This window comes from Carassius carassius, chromosome 1, assembly GCF_963082965.1.
Source record: "Carassius carassius chromosome 1, fCarCar2.1, whole genome shotgun sequence".
In the NCBI taxonomy this organism is placed as follows: Eukaryota; Metazoa; Chordata; class Actinopteri; order Cypriniformes; family Cyprinidae; genus Carassius; species Carassius carassius.
This window is the reverse complement of record NC_081755.1, coordinates 37,832,658-37,856,065: the sequence shown is the minus strand read 5'-3', so window position 1 is coordinate 37,856,065 and position 23,408 is coordinate 37,832,658. Positions and strand designations below refer to the sequence as shown.

Here is a 23,408-nt window from a genome sequence, read left to right as displayed (position 1 = left end):
ATTTCATCATGATGAAATTAATAGACAGTCATCTCAGACGAAAGTTGTGAATTGCACTTTGGAATTAAATGCAATTAAATTTTAAATTTCATTTGCATTTAACTAATTTTCTTATGTTTATGTGTATCCAAGAAATTGGGGGGGGGGGTCTGGCATGTTGAAAAACATGACCATCTGTTAAGAGAGTTTAATCTAAAGTTTAAAAAAAAGGCATCAAAGTGGTTGTAAACTGTAAGAAGGAAAACAGAGACACCTAGAGGACATCCAAAACCTAACAATAAACAACAGAGAACTACAACCCCCATGATCCTCCGCGGCTTCGCCTACCGCAAGACGCATTTGCGTCTGACGTCACACGCTGTCTTGTTTTGGCCGTTTGTTTCGATATCCGGCGATCAAACGCTTTCGAGGTGCTGGATATTGTGACTGAGAGGTACGTGCAGTTTATTAAACAGTCTTCGTGTGTTGTAGCCTTATTAGAGTTCGCTCGTCCTCGCCATTAAGTTGGGATGAAACACCCGTCTAAGGATGAAAATCTGTCTTGTTTAAGTGATATCAGCTGGCGCGGTCGGTTAACGCCAAACAGCTAACGTAGCTGAGCCAGGCTAGGGACTTTAGCGAGTACAGATTTGTTTGTTTCTTTTATCCTACTGTACGTTTTACTGATCTGGCAGTGTCCACATGTTATAAAAGACGAAGGAAAGCGAAGGCTCATAACATCAACAGGGTTTCTCAGCACTTATATGCGGGATCAGATAACGTTAGTGTGTTGTTCTTCCAATCTGCTGTAATTAACAGGCTGTGTTTCAAACCCTAGTGAGCAGACTATTTAGACAGCAGTGTCACAGGCGCGTTGATCTGAATCATCATAGATGCACATAACACACTTAACTCGCTTTATGTGTGTGCTGTGTATGAACTCAAACTGAGTAAGGGTCATGAATATGTTGTTTTGAATCTGTCTTGCGTGCTTTAAAAATTTCAGTCATGTTTGGAAACTACATCACTTCGTGTGAAATAGGAAATTAAATCGTACGTGCACACGCACAGATGTATCCAGTCTAAGTGCATCATTAAGATACAATGACTGTGTTTATGTCATAAGCATGATGAATACACACCATGTCATGAATGTGCGGTTCTGCTTGTCTCATTTCAGGTTCCTGTGTGTGTGCATGGGTGTTTGTGTGAGAGAGCGAAGGTGGACGACTCAGGGAGTCTGTGTGTCTTATCATGGCGGACGAGTCCAGTGATGATGATGTCATCCACCTGGCTAGTTTCAACACCCATCGCAGTCGGGGTACTGTCACCAAGCCTTTATTTTGGCGTCACGTTCATCTTTATTGGAAGTAATAGTAGTATTCTGGGTGTCATGACACTTTCGTTGTGTTATTTTGGTAGCTAAAAGAGCTAGGACGAGGACGTCCTACATAACCATATCCTCATCGTCGGATTCTGATGATGAACCTGTCAGATTTGTACCAAATGTCCATGTTGTGGGCAAGGACGATGAAGAAGAGGAGGACGTTCGCATCTTAGAGGTAACTGGAGCTGCTTTCCAATTCACAGGGTCCCTGTTTGGTTTTTCTTCTCCCTGCATTCTTTATGAATATGAAAGTAGAATTTATGAATATGATAATATAGTTTACTAGTGAGTGGAGTCAGCAGGGACCTGGTGATATTGCTTTATAACCATATATATATAGGTAACAGATTAATAATATTGAATGATAGTTGAGCAAAAATCTGTATCTGCATTTGGCTTTTGTACTTTGCACTTGGCTTTTGTACTTTGCACAGTTGTTATTCCTATCTGGTTTAAATTTTATTTGAATTTGATTAGAATTTTGTGAGAGATCATCTTTTAAAAAAAAAAAAACAACAAATGAAAAAGACACACCTCTTCTGCAAGAACTTCACCACGTCACAGCCATAAACCAATGCACTTAGACATACACAAGACTGCATTTCGTCTACTCTCTAGCTCGCTCACTAATTTAAGTGTCCTGGCATTTTACATTGCAGATTTTGTTGGCTATTTGACATATTGCTTTTTCACCTCTTATTATGAGAATGGTAATATGATATAATAATAATAACACAAAATATTAAAGGGGTCATGGCTCATGAACTGCCTTTTTACTTTGTACTGAACATCATAAAAAAAATCATAATTTTCGAGTAATAGGATATTTTCTGTTCTCATCAGAGCGCTCCATTTGAATAGTTGTGGCAGATTGTAGACTCAGAACAGAAGTAAATGCCCACTGCTGTGATTGGCTAATAGTTGTGTATGTTTGACAAGCTACATCCTTCATAGATGGACACTGATGTGATTTAGATAAAAAAACACATAAATACTCCGTACATATCAAGCGATCTGTACTAACAATCAAAGCAATCGTGATCATGTAATAAAAACTGTTACTCACACTTGTGTTGTGATGTTACTGTCGAATCCCATATAGTCAGCACAGCATCGTCTTTTAGTTTAAATCTTCATGAAAATCCTGCGTTTTGTGCTTTGTTTGTAAACAAATCCGCAGTAAAATAAAGTGAACAAAGGACCAAGTTCTGACTGATGCTGTCTGGAACTTAATTAAATTTAAAGTTAATCAAATAAAGTTTATAATTAGTTTTCTGTGTAGACCTGCATTTGCCGCTCTTGTCATTTAACCTACCATATGCACAAATCTGTGGACAGGGCTAAATAAACAGCTTACCAAATCAGTAAATAAATTAACAAATGACAGTTAGTTTTCCTCATTTGTAAATCACTTTGGATAAATATGTCTGCTAAATTAATGAATGTGAAACTTGGAACATTACTTTTTAATTTGAATTATTTAAATGAAACTTACTTAATAATAAATGTCAATGGATGGCATGGGCTTAAATAATATATAGTTTCCTAAAGAGAATCTTACATATGCCGCGTTTCCACCGCAGGAACTTTACCCAGGATCTAGGGACTTTGGCCTGGTACTCGGTGTGTTTCCACCGCAGGAACCAGGAACTAAATAAAGTTCTGGGTAAAAAAATGCCCCTCAGAAAGTCCCTGCTGGCGAGGTGGTACTTTTTCAAAGTTCCGGAACTTTCGGGGGCGGGACTTGGCCGCTAAACATCCTGATTGGTTGAGTTCACGCAGCATTGGTTGAGTTCAACCACCAGTTATTCGGATCAACATTTTCAAAATATTACTGTTATTGTGTCATGAAATGTAATTTTAAACGTATTTCAGGCGAGAATGTAGTTGTTTAAAACTCAAATCTGTGGTTTATTTATAAAGACAGCGCCTATTTAAAAATGTGTTTCGCCGATCTCAGAGACGGTCAGCTCGACGCGACCAGCGGGAGCTCAGTGATCGTCTATCCGCCAAGAAGCAGCCTCTCCTCGGCTATACCTTCTGATGTGTGCCGCTGGCTCTGATGTCTCTTTAGTGGTTAAACATAAAATATAATTCGTTTTGGGTAAATCTAACAGGTTACCTTTGGTCTGTATTCAATTTATCTATATGTTAAAATGAAAATAAAAAAGGCAAATCTATATAATATTTCGTTTCATTGTAATGGCTGTATATATACACATATCCCTGAACTAAGTACATTTCTGCAGCTGTTATTATGCTTAAATGAAAACGAAAGGAGGCAGTGGTATTTGATATCCTATTTCGTTTTATTGTAAATATACTGAGAGGAAAATAGCAGTAGCCATGGTCAGCTGACTGAAGTTATCAAGTACTCTGCTGTTTGCAGAATTAATGAACTTGCGTCGTCGCGGACATCACACTCCCGAGTCGAATGCACAAAGTCTGAACTACCGAGAATGCACGTCCAAAATCAGCGTACTTTGTATTGAGAAACGCGCGCAGACCTACGTCACCAGTCTATTTGCCTAATCTTCCCGGTACTTTACACCGCGGTGGAAACGCAGAAAGCAACAGGTCTGGGGGGAAAAAAGTTCCTGGGAAAAAAAGTTCCTGATACAAATGTTCCGGGTAATTTCGGTGGAAACGCGGCAATAGTATATTGTGAGCTTTTTTTGTACTTTTTACACAAAAGAATTGTTCAATGGGGGCATGCAAGCAATTTCTGTGGTTACAAACAATATGATGCCTGCCTGTCAGTGAAAATATCCTAAAGAAATCACTAAATACTATAGTAATAAAAAAACACTTTCTGTGAAGGACCTAAGTTGAGGATGCATTCACAGTTCTATGATCGTTCCACACAGGCACTCTGGAGCCCCGCTACACGTCTTAAAGGGATAGTTCACACAAAAATGAAAATTCACTCATTAATTACTTGCCCTCATCTGTTTCCAAACCTGTAAGACCTTTGTTCATCTTCAGAACAGAAATGAAGATATTTTTTATGAAATCTGAGTTTTCTGACCCTCCATAGACAACAATGAAACTACCGAGTTCAAGGTCCAGAAAGGTAGTAAAGACATAATTAAAATAATCCATATGACATCAGTGGTTCAATATTGATTTTATGAAGCTACGAGAATACTTTTTGTGAGCAAAGAAAACAAAAATAACAACTTTATTCTACAATTTCTTCTCTTCTGTGTCAGTCTTTGATACGCGTTCACGAGAGTTTCAATTTAGCATCAAACTGCCTTGTTATTTTTTCAGGCAACAGGGTTAAGTTAACTAAAGCTAAATTACTAATTACTTGATTAAAAATATAAATTAAAAATAAAATATGAAAAACTTAATTTCAACTAGTTGCCGATTTTTCATTTTAATTTAGTTAAATTTGATGTGCTAAAATATGCAAATGCGTTTATTAATAAAAAAGTTTTTTACTGTTACAAATAAAAACTCAATACTAAAATAACACTACTGTGGTAGGCAATAGCGCATGTAACCATTTGATATCTCTTGAAGTCTGCGGTCTAATGATTTTTAATGATATTTAATTGTTCCTTAAATGTCTGAATACTTTTAGGAGCACTGTTTTTGTTTTGGAGTTAAGAGATCATTTGCTCAGTGCTTACATTTCTGATTTCCAGAAAATGTATGTGTAATCACTGCACTAAAACATGATGAGCAGTTCCTGTTCAAATATTAAACATACACTCTCTTTCCATCCGGCAGCCACAGCCCTCACCTCATCGTGAGCTGATCCGACCTGCTGCCAAGTGGGGTGCGAGCACCTTCCCAAGCCAGGCATCTGGATCCAACAGACATCCTACCAGCGCACACGCTCATCATCCTTCTGTAGTCACCGCACATCCTACATTAGGAAACCAAGCCATAGGTGTCTTAACCACGGACCAGAATGCTGTACCCTCGACGTCTAGAGAAAATGCCTTGCACAGACCTCAAATGCCTGTTAAGGACTCACTGCCCCTTCCTAAGGACCCTTCATCCAGTGCACACTCAGTGAATCAGGCCAATTCTCTTTTCTCAGCTCCACCCACCACTGAATCAGGTCAGGCAGACTTGGGAAACAAAATTAAAGTGGTTGTCTGGCCGAGAGCTGAAAGGACCACTAAAAGGCCTCGGACACCACAGGAGACTGTGCTAGTAGAGGTCAGACGAGACGAGCAGCCGGTGGCCCCCCCCTCTCCTGCACGTTTCCCTGCACTGGCTGATAATGAGAGACCTGGACCTTCAGCTCCCAGAGAACCCTTCATACAGGAGACCCCTGACCGGACGGCCCTTGATATACTGGTGAATGGGGTGGTGAGTCTTTTTTTTAGCTCCTCATGTTAAAGGGTTAGTTCACCCCAAAATACAATTCTGTCATTAATTACTCATCCTCATGTCGTTCCAAACCGGTAAGACCTTTGTTCATCTTTAGAACACAAATTCTGATGTTTTTGATGAAATCCAAGAGCTCTCAGATCCTCCCATAAACAGCAACGCAAATGTAATGTTCCCAGGTCCAAATAACGTAACAAGAACATCAGTGGCTCGACTTCACTTTTGCAAAGCTATGAAAATACTTTTTGTGTGCAAAGTAAACAAAAATAACTTTTTTTCAACAATACTTTGTCCCCAATTTACCGTCTTCTGCCATTTTGGAGAGTATCACAACACACACGCACACTTTCCCCTAAGCATAAACAACGCTGATTACGTTCATGTGTGCTCATTCACCCCCGAACATAAACAGCGCTGGTTACGATATGGGGGACTCTCCAAAATGGCAGAAGATGGTGACTCGGGGGAGAAGAATTGTTTAATAAATTTTTATTTTTGTTTTCTTTGTGCACGAAAAATATTCTTGTACAACTCCTGATGTCACATTGGTTTTACCAATGTCCTTGCAACGTTTCTGTAGCTAGGAACATTACAGTTTGCATTTCTGTCCACAGAGGGTCAGAAAGCTCTTGGATTTCATCAAAGATATCTTAATTTGTGTCTGAAGATGAACGGAGGTCTTACAGGTTTGGAACGACATGAGGGTGAGTTATTAATGACAGAATTACAATTTTTGGGTAAACTATCCCTTTAAAGGATCAGAGTATGCAAATTGTATTTTAAAGGTGGGATTTATTTTGACATTTTCAGATGGACCTTTTCCCCGATGTGCAGGACGCATATGTAGCAGAATTGATCGAGAGAGGTGACCTGAAAGATTTAAATGTGTAAGCACAAACCTTTTTCCGCTCATTTTTGATCAGACGTTTTTTGTTTACATGGGATTTATTTTTTTGTGAGACATTGTTTTTTTTGTTTGTTTTTTTATCACAGAATATGCAATCTGTTGTTGGAAAACCCTGATTATCCGAAAAAAGCTAACTCAGTTTTGACACAAAGCAGTGTTCTCCTCGAGACGAATGATTCTGAGACACAGGTTTGCACAATATTTTCATCAGATGCGTAGTTTATGTGTGGTGGTGTATGAATGTATTAAATATAAGCATCTACTGTGGTGTTATTTACTTAACTTTTTACTGTTTTACGCAGGAAAGTGAAAATTATTTTGATTACTTCAAACTAAAGACTGTTGGCCCAGATGTTGTCATTCAAGCTGCAGACATGCTGATGGGTGACTTCAGAATGTTGAGCTGTCAGGATATCAAATGGGCCCTGAATTGCCTCAAAGGACACTATGCAATCACCCGAAAGGTGAAAAATATTCTCTGTTTTCATTGTGTGTATTTTAAGGAAAATTGTGAATGATCTAAATATTGATTTGATTTCAACTAGGGCTGTCACACTTGTTCTAGAAGTTTTGGCTGGAGTGTAATTGTTTAAGACGTAACTGCGATTATGACGATTAATTGTCTCTTTAACATTATACTTAAAAGAGACATATTTAGAAATTCATTTATTGTCATCGTAGCAGATGTAAGAAAAAGTTAGGATGATGTAGAAGATCTTGATGCAGATGCTTATAAAGTGAAGTGACATTCAGCCAAGTATGGTGACCCATACTCGGAATTCGTGCTCTGCTTTTAACCCTTCCAAAGTGCACACACACACACAGAGCAGTGATAACACACACACACACTGTGAACACACCCCCGGAGCAGTGGGCAGCCATTTATGCTGCTGCGCCCGGGGAGCAGTTGGGGGTTCGGTGCCTTGCTCAAGGGCACCTCAATCGTGGTATTGAAGGTGGAGAGAGAACTGTACATGCACTCCCCCCACCTACAATTCCTGCCGGCCCGAGACTCGAACTCACAACCTTTCAATTGCGAGTCCAACTCTCTAACCATTAGGCCAAGACTTAAAATATAATTTGCAGTCCCATATTGTATGACCACTAGTCATTTGTGTGGCATTAATCTCTCTGGTAACCTTTCAAGGCCTTATTCCAAGCCCTCAAGAAGTGGCAAGAGAACTCCACTGACCCCTCAGGGAAGAAGAAGAGAAGGAGGGAGCCAAATGAGCGTGCATTCATAGACTTCAAGTTTGAGCAGGGTGTGTACATATGTCTTTATCTTTAGCATGCTATTTACATTACATTTAGTCATTTAAGATGACTTACAAATGAGGACAATGTAAGCAATCAAAACCAACAAAAGCGGAATGATATGATTCTTTGTTGAGCGCAAAATAAAACCATGTAAACGCTGAAATAAACACTGCATCTCGTTCATCTCAGCTTCTTTTAAACTGGAGAGAAAGATGTACTTTCTGGAGAAGAATCGCAGATGGAGCCGCGGTAATGAGAGTACACTAGAGCCGTCGCTTGTGAAAGAGCTGCAGTTCTACGAGCAGAAAGCCAAGGAAATGGCTGAGGTACTTTACATGGCTCACTTCTTCTATTTATTTCTCATGGTTCCTCCTGAAATAACCCAAAAAAATTGGGTTGTGGTGAATTGAGCGGACGGGGTGTTAATTGTTGAAATAATTATAAAATAGTTTTTTTCTCCCACTTTCAGCATGAAGATTTCCTGTTGGCTTTGCAAGTGAATGAGGAGCAGTATCAAAAGGTGGGTGTGAAGAGCCAGTTTATGTACTTTAAATGCTCTTGTAAAGGACATGTCAATCCACGTCATGAGAAAAAACTGTAGTGTTTCCAGCTCTAAAACCAAATTAGAGTGACCAAACTCTGCCTTGTAATGTGCTCTAGATTATAATACTGAACTGTATGTTGAAAGCATGTGACATTTTTGACCTGTGCTCTCAGGACGGCCAGTTGATTGAGTGTGGCTGCTGCTGTGGGGAGTTTGCCTTTGAGGAGATGACCCAGTGTACAGATGGTCATTTGTTCTGCAAGGAGTGTCTGGTGAAATACGCCCAGGAGGCAGTGTTCGGCTCGGGACGGGTAAGTCATCTGTTCAGACTGTTCAGTCTCTTCACTAATTGTATTACTGGAAACTGTGTGTGCGTTCATGACCATTATTATGTCACAGTGTTTTCATGCATTGTGCACAGGGTTCATGTTTTGTTCTCGTGTTTTTAAAATTCCCATGTGTTTTGGTTTCATTTTGCCCTGTGCTTTTTAGGTGTTTCCCAATTTGTCTCCCATCTGAGTTTCATTTACATTCTAATACTGTTTATTCACCTTGATTATTGCACAAAACAAGGGATACGACAAGTTCTCAGAAAAGCTCTGTCATCATTGGTTTGCAGGCGTTTAATATGTTATGTCTAATGGAGTTGAATTCATACATAGTGTTTAGACACATCCACTACCATTCAGAAGTGTGCGGTCGGTCATTGTTTTTGAAAGAAATCCTCACCAAGATTGTCTTTACTGTCACATTTGATCAACTTAATGCATCATTTAAAAAAAGGGCATCTTACTGACCCCAAACCTTTTAGCAGTAGTGTAGCTTCTCAATGCAAGCACTCGTTTAATTTTACAGTTGTAGTGTACTTTGGTATTAAAAAGGGTGCTTTGTGCTTTGTGTGTGTTTGCAGTCAGAGTTGAGTTGTATGGATGGGAGCTGCACCTGTTCATTCCCTACCAGTGAGCTGGAGAAGGTTTTACCTGAAAACATTCTGTGCAAATATTACGAGAGACAGGCAGAGGAAGCCGTAGCAGCCACCTGTGCTGATGAACTGGTCAGGTGAGTTAAATGTGTCGATCGACAGCTATATGACTTAGGGCTGCAGGATAAATCCCATGCGACATTGTTCACTTACAAGCTGCGCCAAACCACGATCATGTTTTGCAAAGCTTGTCAGTGAACAACTGCTCTGTGTAGTTAATGCTGCTCAATGAGAAATCACGCACGTAGAGATTTACCGCTGATTACAGAACCGTCTTTACTGACAGGATGCACATTAAATATCGCATGCGATTTATCGTGCAGCCCTGTCATATAGCCTAAGTCATAATCCACATTAATGATACAAACTTGAGATTAAAATGATCCATCATTATAAATCCTAACAACACTATTTTTCCTCACTTTCTTTTCAAGGTGTCCATTTTGTAACTTCCCAGCACTGTTGGATAAAGACGTTTCTCTGTTCAGTTGCCCAAACCCACGCTGCAGAAAGGTTAGTCCATGTGCCTTGATACACTAGTGTGTATGTGGAATTCAATCGTTGCAGTGATCTCTTTATGAAAGTCCTGTCATGTTCTGGATCAGTTCTCTCTTCCTCTGTCAACCTATATTTAGCAACCTATACCTAGTGGTCACTTGCTGGCGCCATAGGCCTGGGGAAAAGATGAGCAAAGTCTGTGGTTTGCAGTCTGAGGCCCCATAATGAACCATGCTAGAGTATATCAAACTAATGGTATTTTTTTCATTGGCAGGGTTTACTTAGCTGGAATCAGTCAGGGCAAGAACAATGACAGCAATTCATCTTGTCTGCTATAAATATTCAGCACTCTGAACCCTAAACAGAGCTTAACCAGGGTCAGGGAAGTTCAGCAGAACTAGATGAATCAGTATTCTGGGATATCACTGCCTCATGATGTTTTGGAAATGATAACAGGGAGAATTTGGCTTATACCTTTGGGATATGAATCACGAATCCCAACCTGTTGTTCTCTTTTGAAGCAAGGTTTCGGAAAACAGACTGAAAAAGCGACTGCTGAAAGGAGATCCTAGCTTAACTGTATTTTTCAGTAGTGTCACAGTAGCTTAGCTGTTTGTAAAATGATAAACCTTTCCAGTAATAACCTTCATTTTATAACTACTGAAAAATTATTCACTGGTCAGTGTTTAGTAAATAGTGTTTAACAGTAAATGAATATGCTTAATGTTGCTGTTTATCACAAAGTTTTGACTTTGTAATATAAATCAGGGTGTGTTCTAGTTTTTCTAGTTCTATTTATATTCAAGTTTCATGGAACATAAAAAAGTGTCAACCGTGAGAATGGTCAGCATTGTTCCAGGGTTTCCTTTGTCATGGAAGACCTGGAAATATTAGGCATTTTTTTGTGTGTGTGTTTTGGAAAAGTCACTAAACTTACTAAAATCTTAAGTCATGGTAAAGTCATGTAAAATGGTCCCCAGCTTCCACTGCTAAAGCATGAGGCAAAACTTAACCATTCGGTTAAATATTACAACACAATGCTTTAAAACTAGGAAAGAAATAGTACTTCTGCATTCAATTTTACAAAAGTAGCGGTGTAGACATGAATAATATTACAAAAGATTTAGTACAAAAAAACGCTGTTCTTTTGAACTTTTTAATCAAAGAATGTCAAGAAAAAAACAAATCGTATTATAGTTTCCACAAAAATATTAAGTAGTTTTCAGCCTTCATAATAATAATAATAATAATAAACGTTTTTGAGCAGCAAATCAGCATATTAGAGTGATGTTTTATGCATGATCAGTGTCCAAAAGTTGTCCTCTAGAAATCTTAAATATCTCTTGTTTTACATTTTAGATGGTAGTTTGTAGCTGGACAAGGTTCATGCCATGGTAGCTTCTCCAACACTGGTTACAAGTACATTTGATGTTTTGTCTTGAGTCTTATCAGTGTTGGGCTGTGAGGAATGTATCGGGCCGTGCCAGGACACAGAGAGCTGTCGGCCCGTCTGTGTGTTAGTGGATTCAGCTGGCAGGGGGAACATGTCAAGGACCCTGGAGTCACAGCTGCTTTCTCAACAGGCCTGAGAAGAATGCTAGAGCCGTCTGCAGTGTGTCAGGGCTATCTTTCCATTCATCTGTCCACCTCCATTTCTCTCTCTCTAGCTCTGTTTGACCCTCTATCACTTTTAAAGTAATAAGCGCATGTGAGAGGGCTGTAATCGCGAGTGCCTTTCAAACATTATCGAAGCTGAGGGTGTACATATACATACATTTGTTGTCATTTAATGTAAAGCATGTTTTGAGTTCCTTTCATTTTGAAGCAGACCATTTCCCACATAACTCTGAGTCTTATCGTCTCAGGAGAAAAGGTTTCTTGTAAGTTTGCTAGATATTCGCAAACAGTTGAGTATTTAGTAAACCTTTTTGTTTAGGGGTTAGAGTTGACCTGAAGGCCACTCACTGTCCAACACGATATTCAAAGACCCCATGATGGCTAAAATATTTCTGCTGTAATTATAAGAAAGCTGCTTGATTTCACACTTTATTAACAGATACTGTTGATAAAGTTGATAACTTAAAAATCACCCCCCCCCCCCACAATATTCAGTATTTTCTTATTACTGAGAGAAACCGTTGCTTTTGTGTGTGTATTTCTAGCATTTCAATTAAGATAGTGGTCTGTGACTCACTGGTTTTGTGTGGTCAAACTTTGTATTTGTGTTTGTAATTTTTATGTGTGTTTGTAAGTGGAATAATGGAACATGGATCATTGAATTATTTAAAATTAGCGCATACCAGAGATGTAATGATACATTATTTATCATTAATCATTCAGTGGTTTACTGGCAATTATTCTTTAAATATCTTTGTTGGTTATTATCTGGGCAAGTCTTACTGATGTGAAAGGGAAGATGATGGTAGGCATTTCTCTTTTAATGTCCTGCCATCAGGAATGCATTTTGTGTTTTCGGTCATATAACTGTTGTCCATTGGGTGGCGCTCTTGTTCTATGACTCCAGAGAAGTTTTATTCTGCCTGCCTCACATCTGCTGCTGATTGCACTGCTAAACCCCGCCTCACACTTCTGCAGCAGCTCACAGCAGGACGGGAAGCCGCTCAAATGGCCGCGTCTTTGGCCTTCCTCTCGGCACAGCCGTTAGATTAAGTGTGCCATCAGGCAGGACCTCCATTTTCTCCTCCTATCCCTCTTCCTCCTGGTGGAGTCACTTGACTGGACGGGGGGAAATTGAAAATGGTTGTGTGGTTTGATTTCATAATGTGACCCACTTTCATTTCCTCTTTCTGGCTCTCAGCATGGCATTCCTATCGAAATGGAGAACTGTGCTCTCGTGCACAGCAGTGCTTGACTTGGCCGGCATTATCAGGACTTTTCCAAAGCCATGCTTCTAGGGAACAAATTTCTTGGGTAGATAATCTGTATAAAATGGAAACCACCTGATAAATGGTCAATTCTAGTAAAAAGCTTACAGAGCTGTGGCTTAGTGGTTAAACCGCTGAGCTGGTAACTGAAAGGATGTAGGTTTCAAAGGGTTGGTCTATGAACCATCACAAAAACATTAATGTCCTAGACTACTAGGTAAAATAATTTATAAATGTGCAAAGTTTTATGCATCATCAGTGTCCAAAATTTGTCATCTAGAAATGGTGAATAATCTTAAATATTTTTTTCATTTTTTCCAGAACTCCATTTGGCTGTACATTACAGTTCTGTAAAAATAGACACTTCTGTTTTCCCTATAAGTAAAAGTCATTGTTGTTGTTCTCAGTAGATGGTCTAACATCACTTTCATCATTAAGAATACAATACTATTATTGTTAAGATGCGCTAACATTAGCAAAATTACAGTGAAAATTTGTCAGTTGTGTACGAAACACAGCTGAGACAGAAGTCACTTTCAAACCAAGCAGCTTTTTATTGGTTCGCTTTCAAAAAAAAAAAAAGTACAAAAGCTGTCCTTTTTCAAAGGTAAACCTTTATACCTTACTTACCCCTAAAGGTACTTATTATAATTAAAGTTTACATATTAGTACCTAAGTGGAATATAGTAGTACTTTTTGAAAAGGTAGCAAGTTTGTGTGGTGGACTTAAACCCATTGTGAAATAGGGGTTGAACGACTTCTGATTTTTTTTTTTTAAGTCGTCTTTTATGTGATGAGAGTCGAGTCGAAGTCGACTAGTTGCTGATGTCATCATTAATGAAATAAGTCTGGAGCTGTGCCAAACCCCTTGTGCACAGCTATGGCATATAACACAGCGCTGCGTACATGGCTATTGCAATTTGGAGCATCCAGCAATATATTCACACGTCTTGTGGAGCTTACGGAGTATACATTTATTCGTAATTTTAACTATTTGGAAACGGAGCGTAAATGTGGAAGTCCTTCAAATATTTCTTATCCTGTTGCGCCCTCTATAGGACTAGCGACTAATCAACGTCAAGCTTAAAGCGTCATGACAGAGCACTGAAGTCAACTAGTTGATTAGTCTGTGCAACCCCTATTGTGAATGTAGATGGCGATTAAAATGTGGGAAGCACGCTGACGTACAGAGCTGTTGTGCTACAGGCGTCCCGAGTTCGAGGACCTTTCCCAATCCTGTCCACCTCCTCTCTTCCTCTTCACTTCCTGTGAGCTCCAGACTATCCTATCATAATAAAGGCAAAAACATCAAGAGTAAAAAAAATCTACAAGAAATCTTTTGCCCAATCACATGCATACTTTTACATATGACTAGATGTTTGTTACAGTTCTATATAATGTTACTGGCCCCATATTCTACCATTTTAAAAAGAAAAAGAAAAAAAAACATATTGATGGACCTCTACTCTAAATATTGAGGGTGATGTCTTCCCATTTCTGATTGTGTATGGAGATTTTTTTTGCAGCTGTCTAGCCCACATTTGTCCAGTCGGCTGTGGAAAACTCTGGAATCCCAGTTCCCATGTTAACAGCACAAGTTTTTTCCCTCCTGTCTTTTTTCTGTCTGATGTCCTATTTGTCTGTGGTGATGTGTGCCCTCAAGTTCCTGTCTTCAGTGGTGAGGAGACATCCTCTCCTCTGTCCTTCTCTTCACTCTTTTCCCTCGGTGAAGTTGTATAACTGACACACTTTCCCCTCTCCACTGCCTCTGTGGCCCCACCCCTTGTTGTGGATCAAGGACTTTCATTGGCTGGACCCAGATCCTTCAAATTTGAAATGTGGTACAGTTCATATTTGACCCAGATTTTTTCTTATTTTGCTTAGGGTTGTACGTTTCCAAAAAAGCTGTTTTCCTCTCAGTGATTGGATGTGTTAGTTGTGGTGTTCACACGCAGATCTGCCAGCATTCCCTACTCTCTGGCTTAGTTGGGGCGCTTTTGTTTGCGCACTATATTTTCCATGAAATCCATGATGTTTCTGAGATTGCCTTGATAGACAGCAGCAGCATGCAAATCCAAGATTTTTCAATAGTACCATATTTAAATATATTTACAGTAACTTTAATATTAATAATACAAAATCCTCTACCATTCAAAAGTTTGTGCTTGGTCAAATGTGTTGCCAAGTTTCTTCTGCTCACCAAGGCTGCATTTATTTGATCAAAAATACAGTATAACAGTTTTTATAATTATAATTTTAAAGAACTCTTTTCCATTTTAATATAATTTCAAATTATTTATGCCAAAACTGAATTTTCAGCATCATTACTCCAGGATTTAGTGTCACACGATCCTTCAGAAATCATTCTAGTATGCTGATTTGCTGCTGAAGAAACATTTCTTATCATGATCATTGTTGAAAACAGTTGTGCTGCCCAGTATTTATATGGTAACCGTGATACATTTTAAACATTGCAACATTATAAATGTCAGTTTTGATTAAATGCATCTTTGCTTGTGGGTATTCGTTTCTTGTGCAGTAGTGTATATAGTAAATATTAGTTTGGAACGCATTCTATCAAACCGATCTGGTTAAGACATGCTTCATACTCAACTGTTGATGAGTTTTATAGAGAGCTGTGTTTGTTCAGCCCTGCCTCCCATCACTTATCAAGAGCCAAACCCTAAAATCTTGAGTGTTTCATCAAAACCTTTTTTCTGTTCTAGCTTTATGATATGCAGCCTGGGCTTAGGGATGTTTGTGTGTGTTAGCACGCGCTGTGGGTGTGTCGCTCTCTCCCTGAGGCTCATTCAGGCCCGTGCTTCTCCAGAACAAGCAGCCCCCCAATCAGATGCTCCGCAAATCTCCTCTTCTGCCTTATAAGGCCTGCTGCTGCGGCACGGCTGTTCAGGAGAGAAGCAACAGAGAGGGCCTCAACAGATGTTGCAACAGTTCACACTTTGTCCTAGTGTATGCTGCTTTACTTTGGAGAACTAGCCACATATGCAGTGGAGATGTGTCATGGAAGCTGTATGATTATGACAGAAATCATAATATTGTTTTTCTTCTTGTGATAGTGCTGTCGTGATTATTAGAATTGACAGTAAAATGCTTATTTTCATGCTCCTATTTTAATATAATCACTGAGCGCACAGGTTAGGGTTAGACAGTTTTTGAGTACCAGATTTGAATGCAAACTAACAGATTGTCCTGACCAAGTTTAGTCAAGGCATTTAAAAGGATAATCCATCCTCAAATGCAAATTGTCGTCATTTACTCACCCTATTTATATTTTAAGAGTCTTTCTTAGAAAGTCAAAAAAGTGTTTGGTTACTGTAATGATAAAACCTTTCATATTCATCCGGAAGAAGGAGGCGGGAAACGGCGGACAATGAAACAACATTTTAATAAAGCAAAATAAACACAAAACAGCGCACCAGCCCCTCACGGACGACTGGTGCGCGCAAATAAAAACCAAAACACAACTAAAAGCCCAGGCCTGGTCCTCTCTCGTCCTTCACTGATGTCGCTCCAGTTTTATATCCTTCCATCTCCTCCGTGGGCCTCGAGACCGGCGGGTCGAACAGGTGTAGCTCATCTCCAATCACTCCACCGGCCTCGCTCCCATGTCCCTCGGCCCCGCCCCACTCGTCACAGTTACTAAAATATATATATTTTTTGTTTCACAGATGAGAGCAAGCAAGGGGTTTGTTCTTGGATGCTCTCGTCTAATCAATGAAACGGTCTAGACTGGAGAATAAATCATTGTTTACGTCTTATTGATTATAATGGAAGCATTTTAGTTTTCTTTCATCTCTTACTCGCTCGTTAGAACAGGCCTATTGACTATTTTAGATGGCTCTGATTTGACATTACAATCATATGCATAACTGATTGTATAAGTTCTCAACCGCTGCGAAACATTAAAACAATGAATGCTGGTGGCTTTTCCATCGGAGGAGGATATGAAAGCGGAGTCCAACAGAATGGACTAAATTTACACCAAAATATGTTCAGTCAAGATAAAACTAGCGTGACTACCTTTAGCTGTGGTTTCGGGTTATAAGGTTTCAGCTTAAATGAGAAGTCTGCACATAGTGATTAACAGGAAAGAAGGGCTTGTTAGTTTTGGTGAGTCAGATTTATGTTAGAAGAATATGTGGCGTGACCACAGTTGTCACCTTGGGCATGTTTTGTTGAGATAAAGACTTGCCGTTAAAGCCGTTTTCCTCTTGTCACATAAGCTGTTTTTCCAGTTTATTGTGGTACTTCGATCACTATGCTAGATGTCAACCAATTTTCTGTCTTTATTACACAAAACAGACGCTTATGCAGGTACAGACGAACGCTACACACATCCTGTGTGGTTGGAAGGTTCCTGTGGCTCATGTGAAACAGTATTTTAGTGATATATGACATCTGCAAAGTCACTTTTCTTAGCACTGTGATTCATGGCACTGTAGCCATGTCTTTCTCGGCAAGAACACTTTTTTTCAGTTCTGTAGTAGTTGGAGATCATGAAAGAGTCATGTTAACCGGGTTGTAAATTTCTTTGGTTGTTCATAAGCTCCAAATATCATACACTTACTTTGAAGGAATCTGCAGTGTTTGCCAACACTGATAAGAACTGTTGCAAAACAGGGGCGACCTGTGAATCTGAGACTGACTCCGCCCCGTTTCCAGAGTGTGCGCCCTGCTGAACAGGAAGCGTCAGCCTGGCCTTGCAAGGTATACTTTGTACCAGGAAGTGATGATGTCAGTGTGATGTCACCGCTGTATTTTTAGTGCTGTATATAAACAGAGGCACCAGTGTGTGTTCACACTCCTGATGGTGAGAGTCGCCTAAACTGAGAGCCGCAGTCACTTTCCTGTTAACTCCTTTTGTCTGTGCACATAAAAACATGCCATTCAGTGATCTAAACTCAAGAAAAGGTCATTTAGCCTCTCAAATTTTTCACATTTTCAGAATCTCTTTACATTTTTTTAAAATAATGAAATAATCACTTAAACAGTTAGTAATTCATAATCTGAAAATTCCTACTTTATGATGTATAAAATATACCTAAAATATGTTTATAATAAAATATTTAATGTGATGTAATATATATAACACATGTGTGCGTTTGTGTGTGTGTGTGTGTATATATATATATATATATATATACACGCACACACACATTAGTTATATTAGACACGAAATTAACTAGAAGAAATAACTCATTTTAAAAATAGGCACTATAATGCATATTCATTATATTTTAATAAATCTGTCATGAAATTACTTTTTATTACATCCATCCGAATAAACGTTAATATTTTAAGAATGAATTGAAGTCGGAAACATGCTTATCATTAAAAAGTTGAAATAACCCACCTTATGTTCAAATCAAATGTTTATATGGCACTTGTTTTTGTGTGTGTGTGTGTGTGTGTGTGTGTGTTAGTTATTAAATAAACAAGATTTAACTATTTGATTAAACTTTTTTCAGATAAAATAATTTCGTTTTCTGGTACACTACTAGGTATTTTAGCTTGAAATGTGTTTTTAGTAAGTAAATTAAATGATTATTAAATGTGATTTTAATTAATTGATTATTAAATAAACTTTTGGATCTTGGTATTGTTGTTGTCTAGTCTGACCATGATCTGTTTCAAATATGAGAATGATCTCTGTAAAATGAAATATTTTTCAAAGACTCTCTTCATTTGAAAGGTGTTGGCCTTCCCATGTCCTGCTGTTGTGCTCCACTAGGGGGCAGCACATCACTGTGGGACTGTAGGTCACACCTCCTCATGTCTCCACGCTTCACGCCTCATGGCTATTGTCTGGCCAGATCTTTGCGCATCATTCATTGCGTTTCCACTACAGTTTCTGGTACAGCTTTTTACACAACAATACTGATGAACGATGACTTATGTTTTTTAAAACATGCAACCTGAGGCTGTATTTCATAAGTTTATTTCTGTGGAAGTCACTTAGCTAGTGTAGTTCATCATGTAGGTACGTTTCCTGACACCAAGGGGCAGGAGCAATTGTTCTAAGGGCTTCTGCATCACACTAAGCTGTCATTTATCATCTGTCACTGTCATTAATATTCAGCTTCATCTTTAATTATTTATGCTAATGGTATTTACCATGGGGACTGATAGCAGGCAACAATGGGTTACGGGATTAGAGAGAGACATGTGCCGCTTCTCCATCGCTGGAAGAAATGGCTAATATTTATTTGAAAAATGCATGCAGCTTTGGCTATTTTGGAAATATTCTACTTGGCAGCAGTCTTTAACAGACTCTAGCAAATGTAGACGTGTCAAACACATCCTAATTTACTAGCCAGCTGTGCGACTGTGAAATGCGTAGGCGTTTACATGGTCTTCATGTGCTGAATGTAGAGCTTTAGCTGCATGTTGCACTCGGATGTCCTTTCCAGTCAGCTGAAAGGCAAAGCATTGTGGGCAGGCATGGCTAAAATGGAACAGATGAAAATGTTGTTTCTAGGCAACCAGACAGATGAGGAATCACTTCCAGAGTGGAGGGCTGTTTACCCTCAGTCTGCGCTAACTGCTTTTTATATGATATTTTATAAAAGCAAACAGCCATGTCAGACAGTTTAGATTAGTTTATTGTTATTTGTAATCCTAATGAACAGTTCTGTAGCCTTTTGCTGTCGACAAGTGATATTTTGGGCCCTGGTCATTTCTTTATAAATATTGTTTGTTTGTGATGTGACATACAGCCAAGTATGGTGACCCATATTTAGAATTCGTACTCTGCATTTAACCCATCCAAAGTGCACACACACACAAACCGTGCACACACACACACTATGAACACACACCCGGAGCAGTGGGCAGCCGTTTATGCTTCGGCGCCCGCGGAGCAGTTGGGGGTTCGGTGCCTTGCTCAAGGACACTTCAGTCGAACCCACAACCCTAGGGTTAGGAATCAAACTCTCTAACCACTAGGCCACGACGTCTCTATTTGCTATTTGTCATTCTTGCATAGCATTGCATTTAGGTATGTGAATAAACTTCTAACCTATTGTACTTATTAAACCTCTAACTTATTAGGCTTATATGAATGTAACACTTGTTTATTCTAGGCTTATGATTAATTATTAAAATCCTGCTGTTTGTAAAGGAAACAGACTAACTATTTTCACTTCATGGACATAAAATGGCCAAAAAATCACATAGAATTGAATTAAAAGAGGGAAGTGCCTCATATCAAGGGACCAAATATCGAATTGGAAGTGGCCTTGTTTAAGTACTAGATGCCCCAAATATGATCATCCTTTTGCGAGGTACTCCTATCTAAAAATGTAAAAACAGCTATATAGTTTCATGTATAATTTTATACATAAGTTTATACAGTTGAAATTTATTTTAGATATGTAGGTTTGTAAATAATTCTTTTTTCAAATCACTGTAGTACTGTATTATTCAATTCAGTTATTTAAAAAAAAATGTTTTGCAGTAAGCCCATGTCTTTTTCCTACCTGTTTTTTATGACCCTACTGACCCACCTTAATTTAGCAATTTCTAATATTGCAACACACACAAACATACATATATATATATATATATAAATATGATTTCTGTGCTATTTAAAATGCCACCATGGCATTTAGTTATTTCAGTGTCAGTGTAGAAAACGTCATCTGGCTTTAAACTAGTTAAAATCAGGGCGACATTTGTGGTGTGTCTGAGACCTCTGTGCCAAACTCTAATGCTTTTTACTGGATTTTGCAGCAATGTTTAGTAGCCTTGTGATCGAGACCAATCAGCAAGCATCAACACATTTGTTCTGAGCTCATGCAGCGCTGTCTTTTGTGCCAAGCTAATAACGGTCCATGCAAACTGCAAGTGCATTCAAGAACTAAGAATAGCAACACTAAAAACACCTTGATAACCACATAGCATTGCTGCAAACCACCTAGAACACTCTAACACATAAAATATAGCATCATACGACACAGAGAAAGACACACATTCACTTAAGTATATTAGTACACCAGCTGATATGCCAGCAGTGCTGGGTTTCATATTTATATTTTCTGGTTGTTGTATGTGCGGTTATGTTTTGTACAATAATACTGGTTGGTTGCCAATATCTACATTGGGATTAATTCCAGAAGGGTCATAGAGCGTTATGCATGGGGAAGGAAGCAATATGCACCTCTGAAACAATGCTGGGAACACAGACTCCATCCGTATGTACATACCCGATTCCAAAAAAGTTGGGACACTGTACAAATTGTGAATAAAAACAGAATGCAATGATGTTTAATTTTCAAATTTCAATATTTTATTCAGAATACAACAGATGACATATCAAAGTTTGAACTGAGAAAATGTATAATTTTAAGGAAAAAATAAGTTGATTTAGAATTTCATGGCATCAACACATCTCAAAAAAGTTGGGACAAGGCCATGTTTACCACTGTGTGGCATCCCCTCTTCTTTTTATAACAGTCTGCAAACGTCTGGGGACTGAGGAGACAAGTTGCTCAAGTTTAGGAATAGGAATGTTGTCCCATTCTTGTCTAATACAGGCTTCTAGTTGCTCAACTGTCTTAGGTCTTCTTTGTCATCTTCCTCTTTATGTTGCGCCAAATGTTTTCTATGGGTGAAAGATTTGGACTGCAGGCTGGCCATTTCAGTACCCGGATCCTTCTTCTACACAGCCATGATGTTGTAATTGATGCAGTATGTGGTCTGGCATTCTCATGTTGAAAATGCAAGGTCTTCCCTGAAAGAGACGACGTCTGGATGGGAGCATATGTTGTTCTTGAACTTGGATATACCTTTCAGCATTGATGGTGCCTTTCCAGATGTGTAAGCTGCCCATGCCGCACGCACTCATGCAACCCCATACCATCAGAGATGCAGACTTCTGAACTGAGCGCTGATAACAACTTGGGTTGTCCTTGTCCTCTTTAGTCTGGATGACATGGTGCCACAGTTTTCCAAAAAGAACACATTTTGATTGGTCTGACCACAGAACAGTTTTCACTTTGCCACAGTCCATTTTAAATGAGCCTTGGCCCAGAGAAAACGCCTGCGCTTCGGGATCATGTTTAGATATGGCTTCTTTTTTGACCTTTAGAGTTTTAGCCAGCATCGGCGAATGGCACGGTGGATTGTGTTCACCGACAATGTTTTCTGGAAGTATTCCTGAGCCCATGTTGTGATTTTACATTACAGTAGCATTCCTGTGTGTGATGCAGTGCCGTCTTTTCGGCCTTGACCCTTATGCACAGAGATGATATTATGTACTGTAGATGATGATAACTTCAAACTCTGCAATTTTTCTCGGAGAAACTCCTTTCTGATATTGCTCCACTGCCACTCTGAGAGGCTTACATGCAAGTTATTGTTAATTTCGTCAGACGACACGAGACGAAATATGTTTGTCAACAACCTTTTTTTTCATGACTAAGACGAGACGATGACAAGACTGCACCACTGTCCAAAAATGCTGATTTAGACTAAATTAACATGCGTTATTGTTGCCGAAAAAAGATGAGATAAAATAAAAAATAAGATAAAATCTCTTTTCATTTTCGTCTACTATCGTCTCTGGTTTTTCATCAGCTGTTACGGATTTAAAATATTCAGAATGAGTTCGCGGCTTCGCGCTGTTGCTCAAGTTACAGGTCTCATACTCCTGAACTCCGAAACTGCTGAACACACAACACCCGAAGCGAACAGGAGTGACAAGCGACAACGACATGCTAGGTCGAAGGAAGAGGCTCGTTGTGCGTTATAGTTTGCAGCGGTCTGTTATCAAGAAATAAAATAGTGTGTGAGTAGAAAGAATTTGTCCACACGCCGCTCAAAAAAAATAATAAAATAAAATGAATTCCACCGTCTAGGCAAGCTTTTGTGTTAAATTATATTTCCTGTTGCTGCGCAGGCTCTTCTATTGTACATGACAGCTTATTGCAGTCTTTGCATTAAGATTAAAAGCAGTATCAATAAAGTAAAAAAATTTGATCAGGTTAATCATTTGTGAAAGTGTCTCCTAAGTCAGAAATTGAAAACCAGACACGTTTAACATTTGCATTCAACAAAAATCATTCAAAAAGTGTATTTTGTCAGGTAATTATGACATTTAACCAATGTTTGAGATATGTGAAACACTTTTTTTACTGAAATGTTTATCAGTAATAATCTCAGTAATAATGTGTTATTTAAAAAAAGACATTTTTGACTAAAACTAGACTAAAATTAAAAGACTTTTAGTTGACTAAAACTTGACTAAGATACCTTGAGTTTTCTTTTGACTAAAACTAGACTAAATGACGAGACATTTAGTCGACTAAAACTGGCCTAACAAAAAAAGATATGTGAAATGACTAAAACTAACAAGGACATTTGGCACAAGACTAAGACTAAATTAAAAATAGGTGACGAAATTAACACTACCAATCATGTTGCCAACTGATCTAATAAGTTGCAAATCGGTCCTCCAGCTGTTCCTTATATGTACATTTAACTTTTCCAGCCTCTTATTGCTACCTGTCCCAATTTTTTTGGAATGTGTATCTCTCATGAAATCCAAAATGAGCCAATATTTGGCATGACATTTCAAACTGTCTCACTTTCACCATTTG

At 38.8% G+C, this 23,408-nt stretch overlaps 1 protein-coding gene across 2 annotated transcripts in view; it reads left to right on the top strand.

Annotated features, from left to right (window-relative positions):
- Positions 1-304: 304 nt before the first annotated feature.
- The window catches only part of LOC132149423 (E3 ubiquitin-protein ligase RNF216-like), a 29,096-nt gene continuing 5,992 nt past the window's right edge, over positions 305-23,408 (top strand). The window contains exons 1-13 of one of the 2 annotated variants that reach the window (XM_059558659.1): positions 305-433; positions 1,160-1,300; positions 1,402-1,541; positions 5,111-5,695; positions 6,527-6,603; positions 6,710-6,812; positions 6,926-7,087; positions 7,771-7,885; positions 8,070-8,206; positions 8,350-8,400; positions 8,598-8,735; positions 9,335-9,483; positions 9,841-9,919. In XM_059558659.1, the coding sequence (XP_059414642.1) occupies positions 1,234-1,300; positions 1,402-1,541; positions 5,111-5,695; positions 6,527-6,603; positions 6,710-6,812; positions 6,926-7,087; positions 7,771-7,885; positions 8,070-8,206; positions 8,350-8,400; positions 8,598-8,735; positions 9,335-9,483; positions 9,841-9,919 (1,803 nt within the window). In that variant the 5' untranslated portion in view covers positions 305-433; positions 1,160-1,233. Of the gene's footprint in view, positions 434-821; positions 930-1,159; positions 1,301-1,401; positions 1,542-5,110; positions 5,696-6,526; positions 6,604-6,709; positions 6,813-6,925; positions 7,088-7,770; positions 7,886-8,069; positions 8,207-8,349; positions 8,401-8,597; positions 8,736-9,334; positions 9,484-9,840; positions 9,920-23,408 lie in introns of those variants that run through there. The other variant, XM_059558650.1, reaches the window with a different exon arrangement.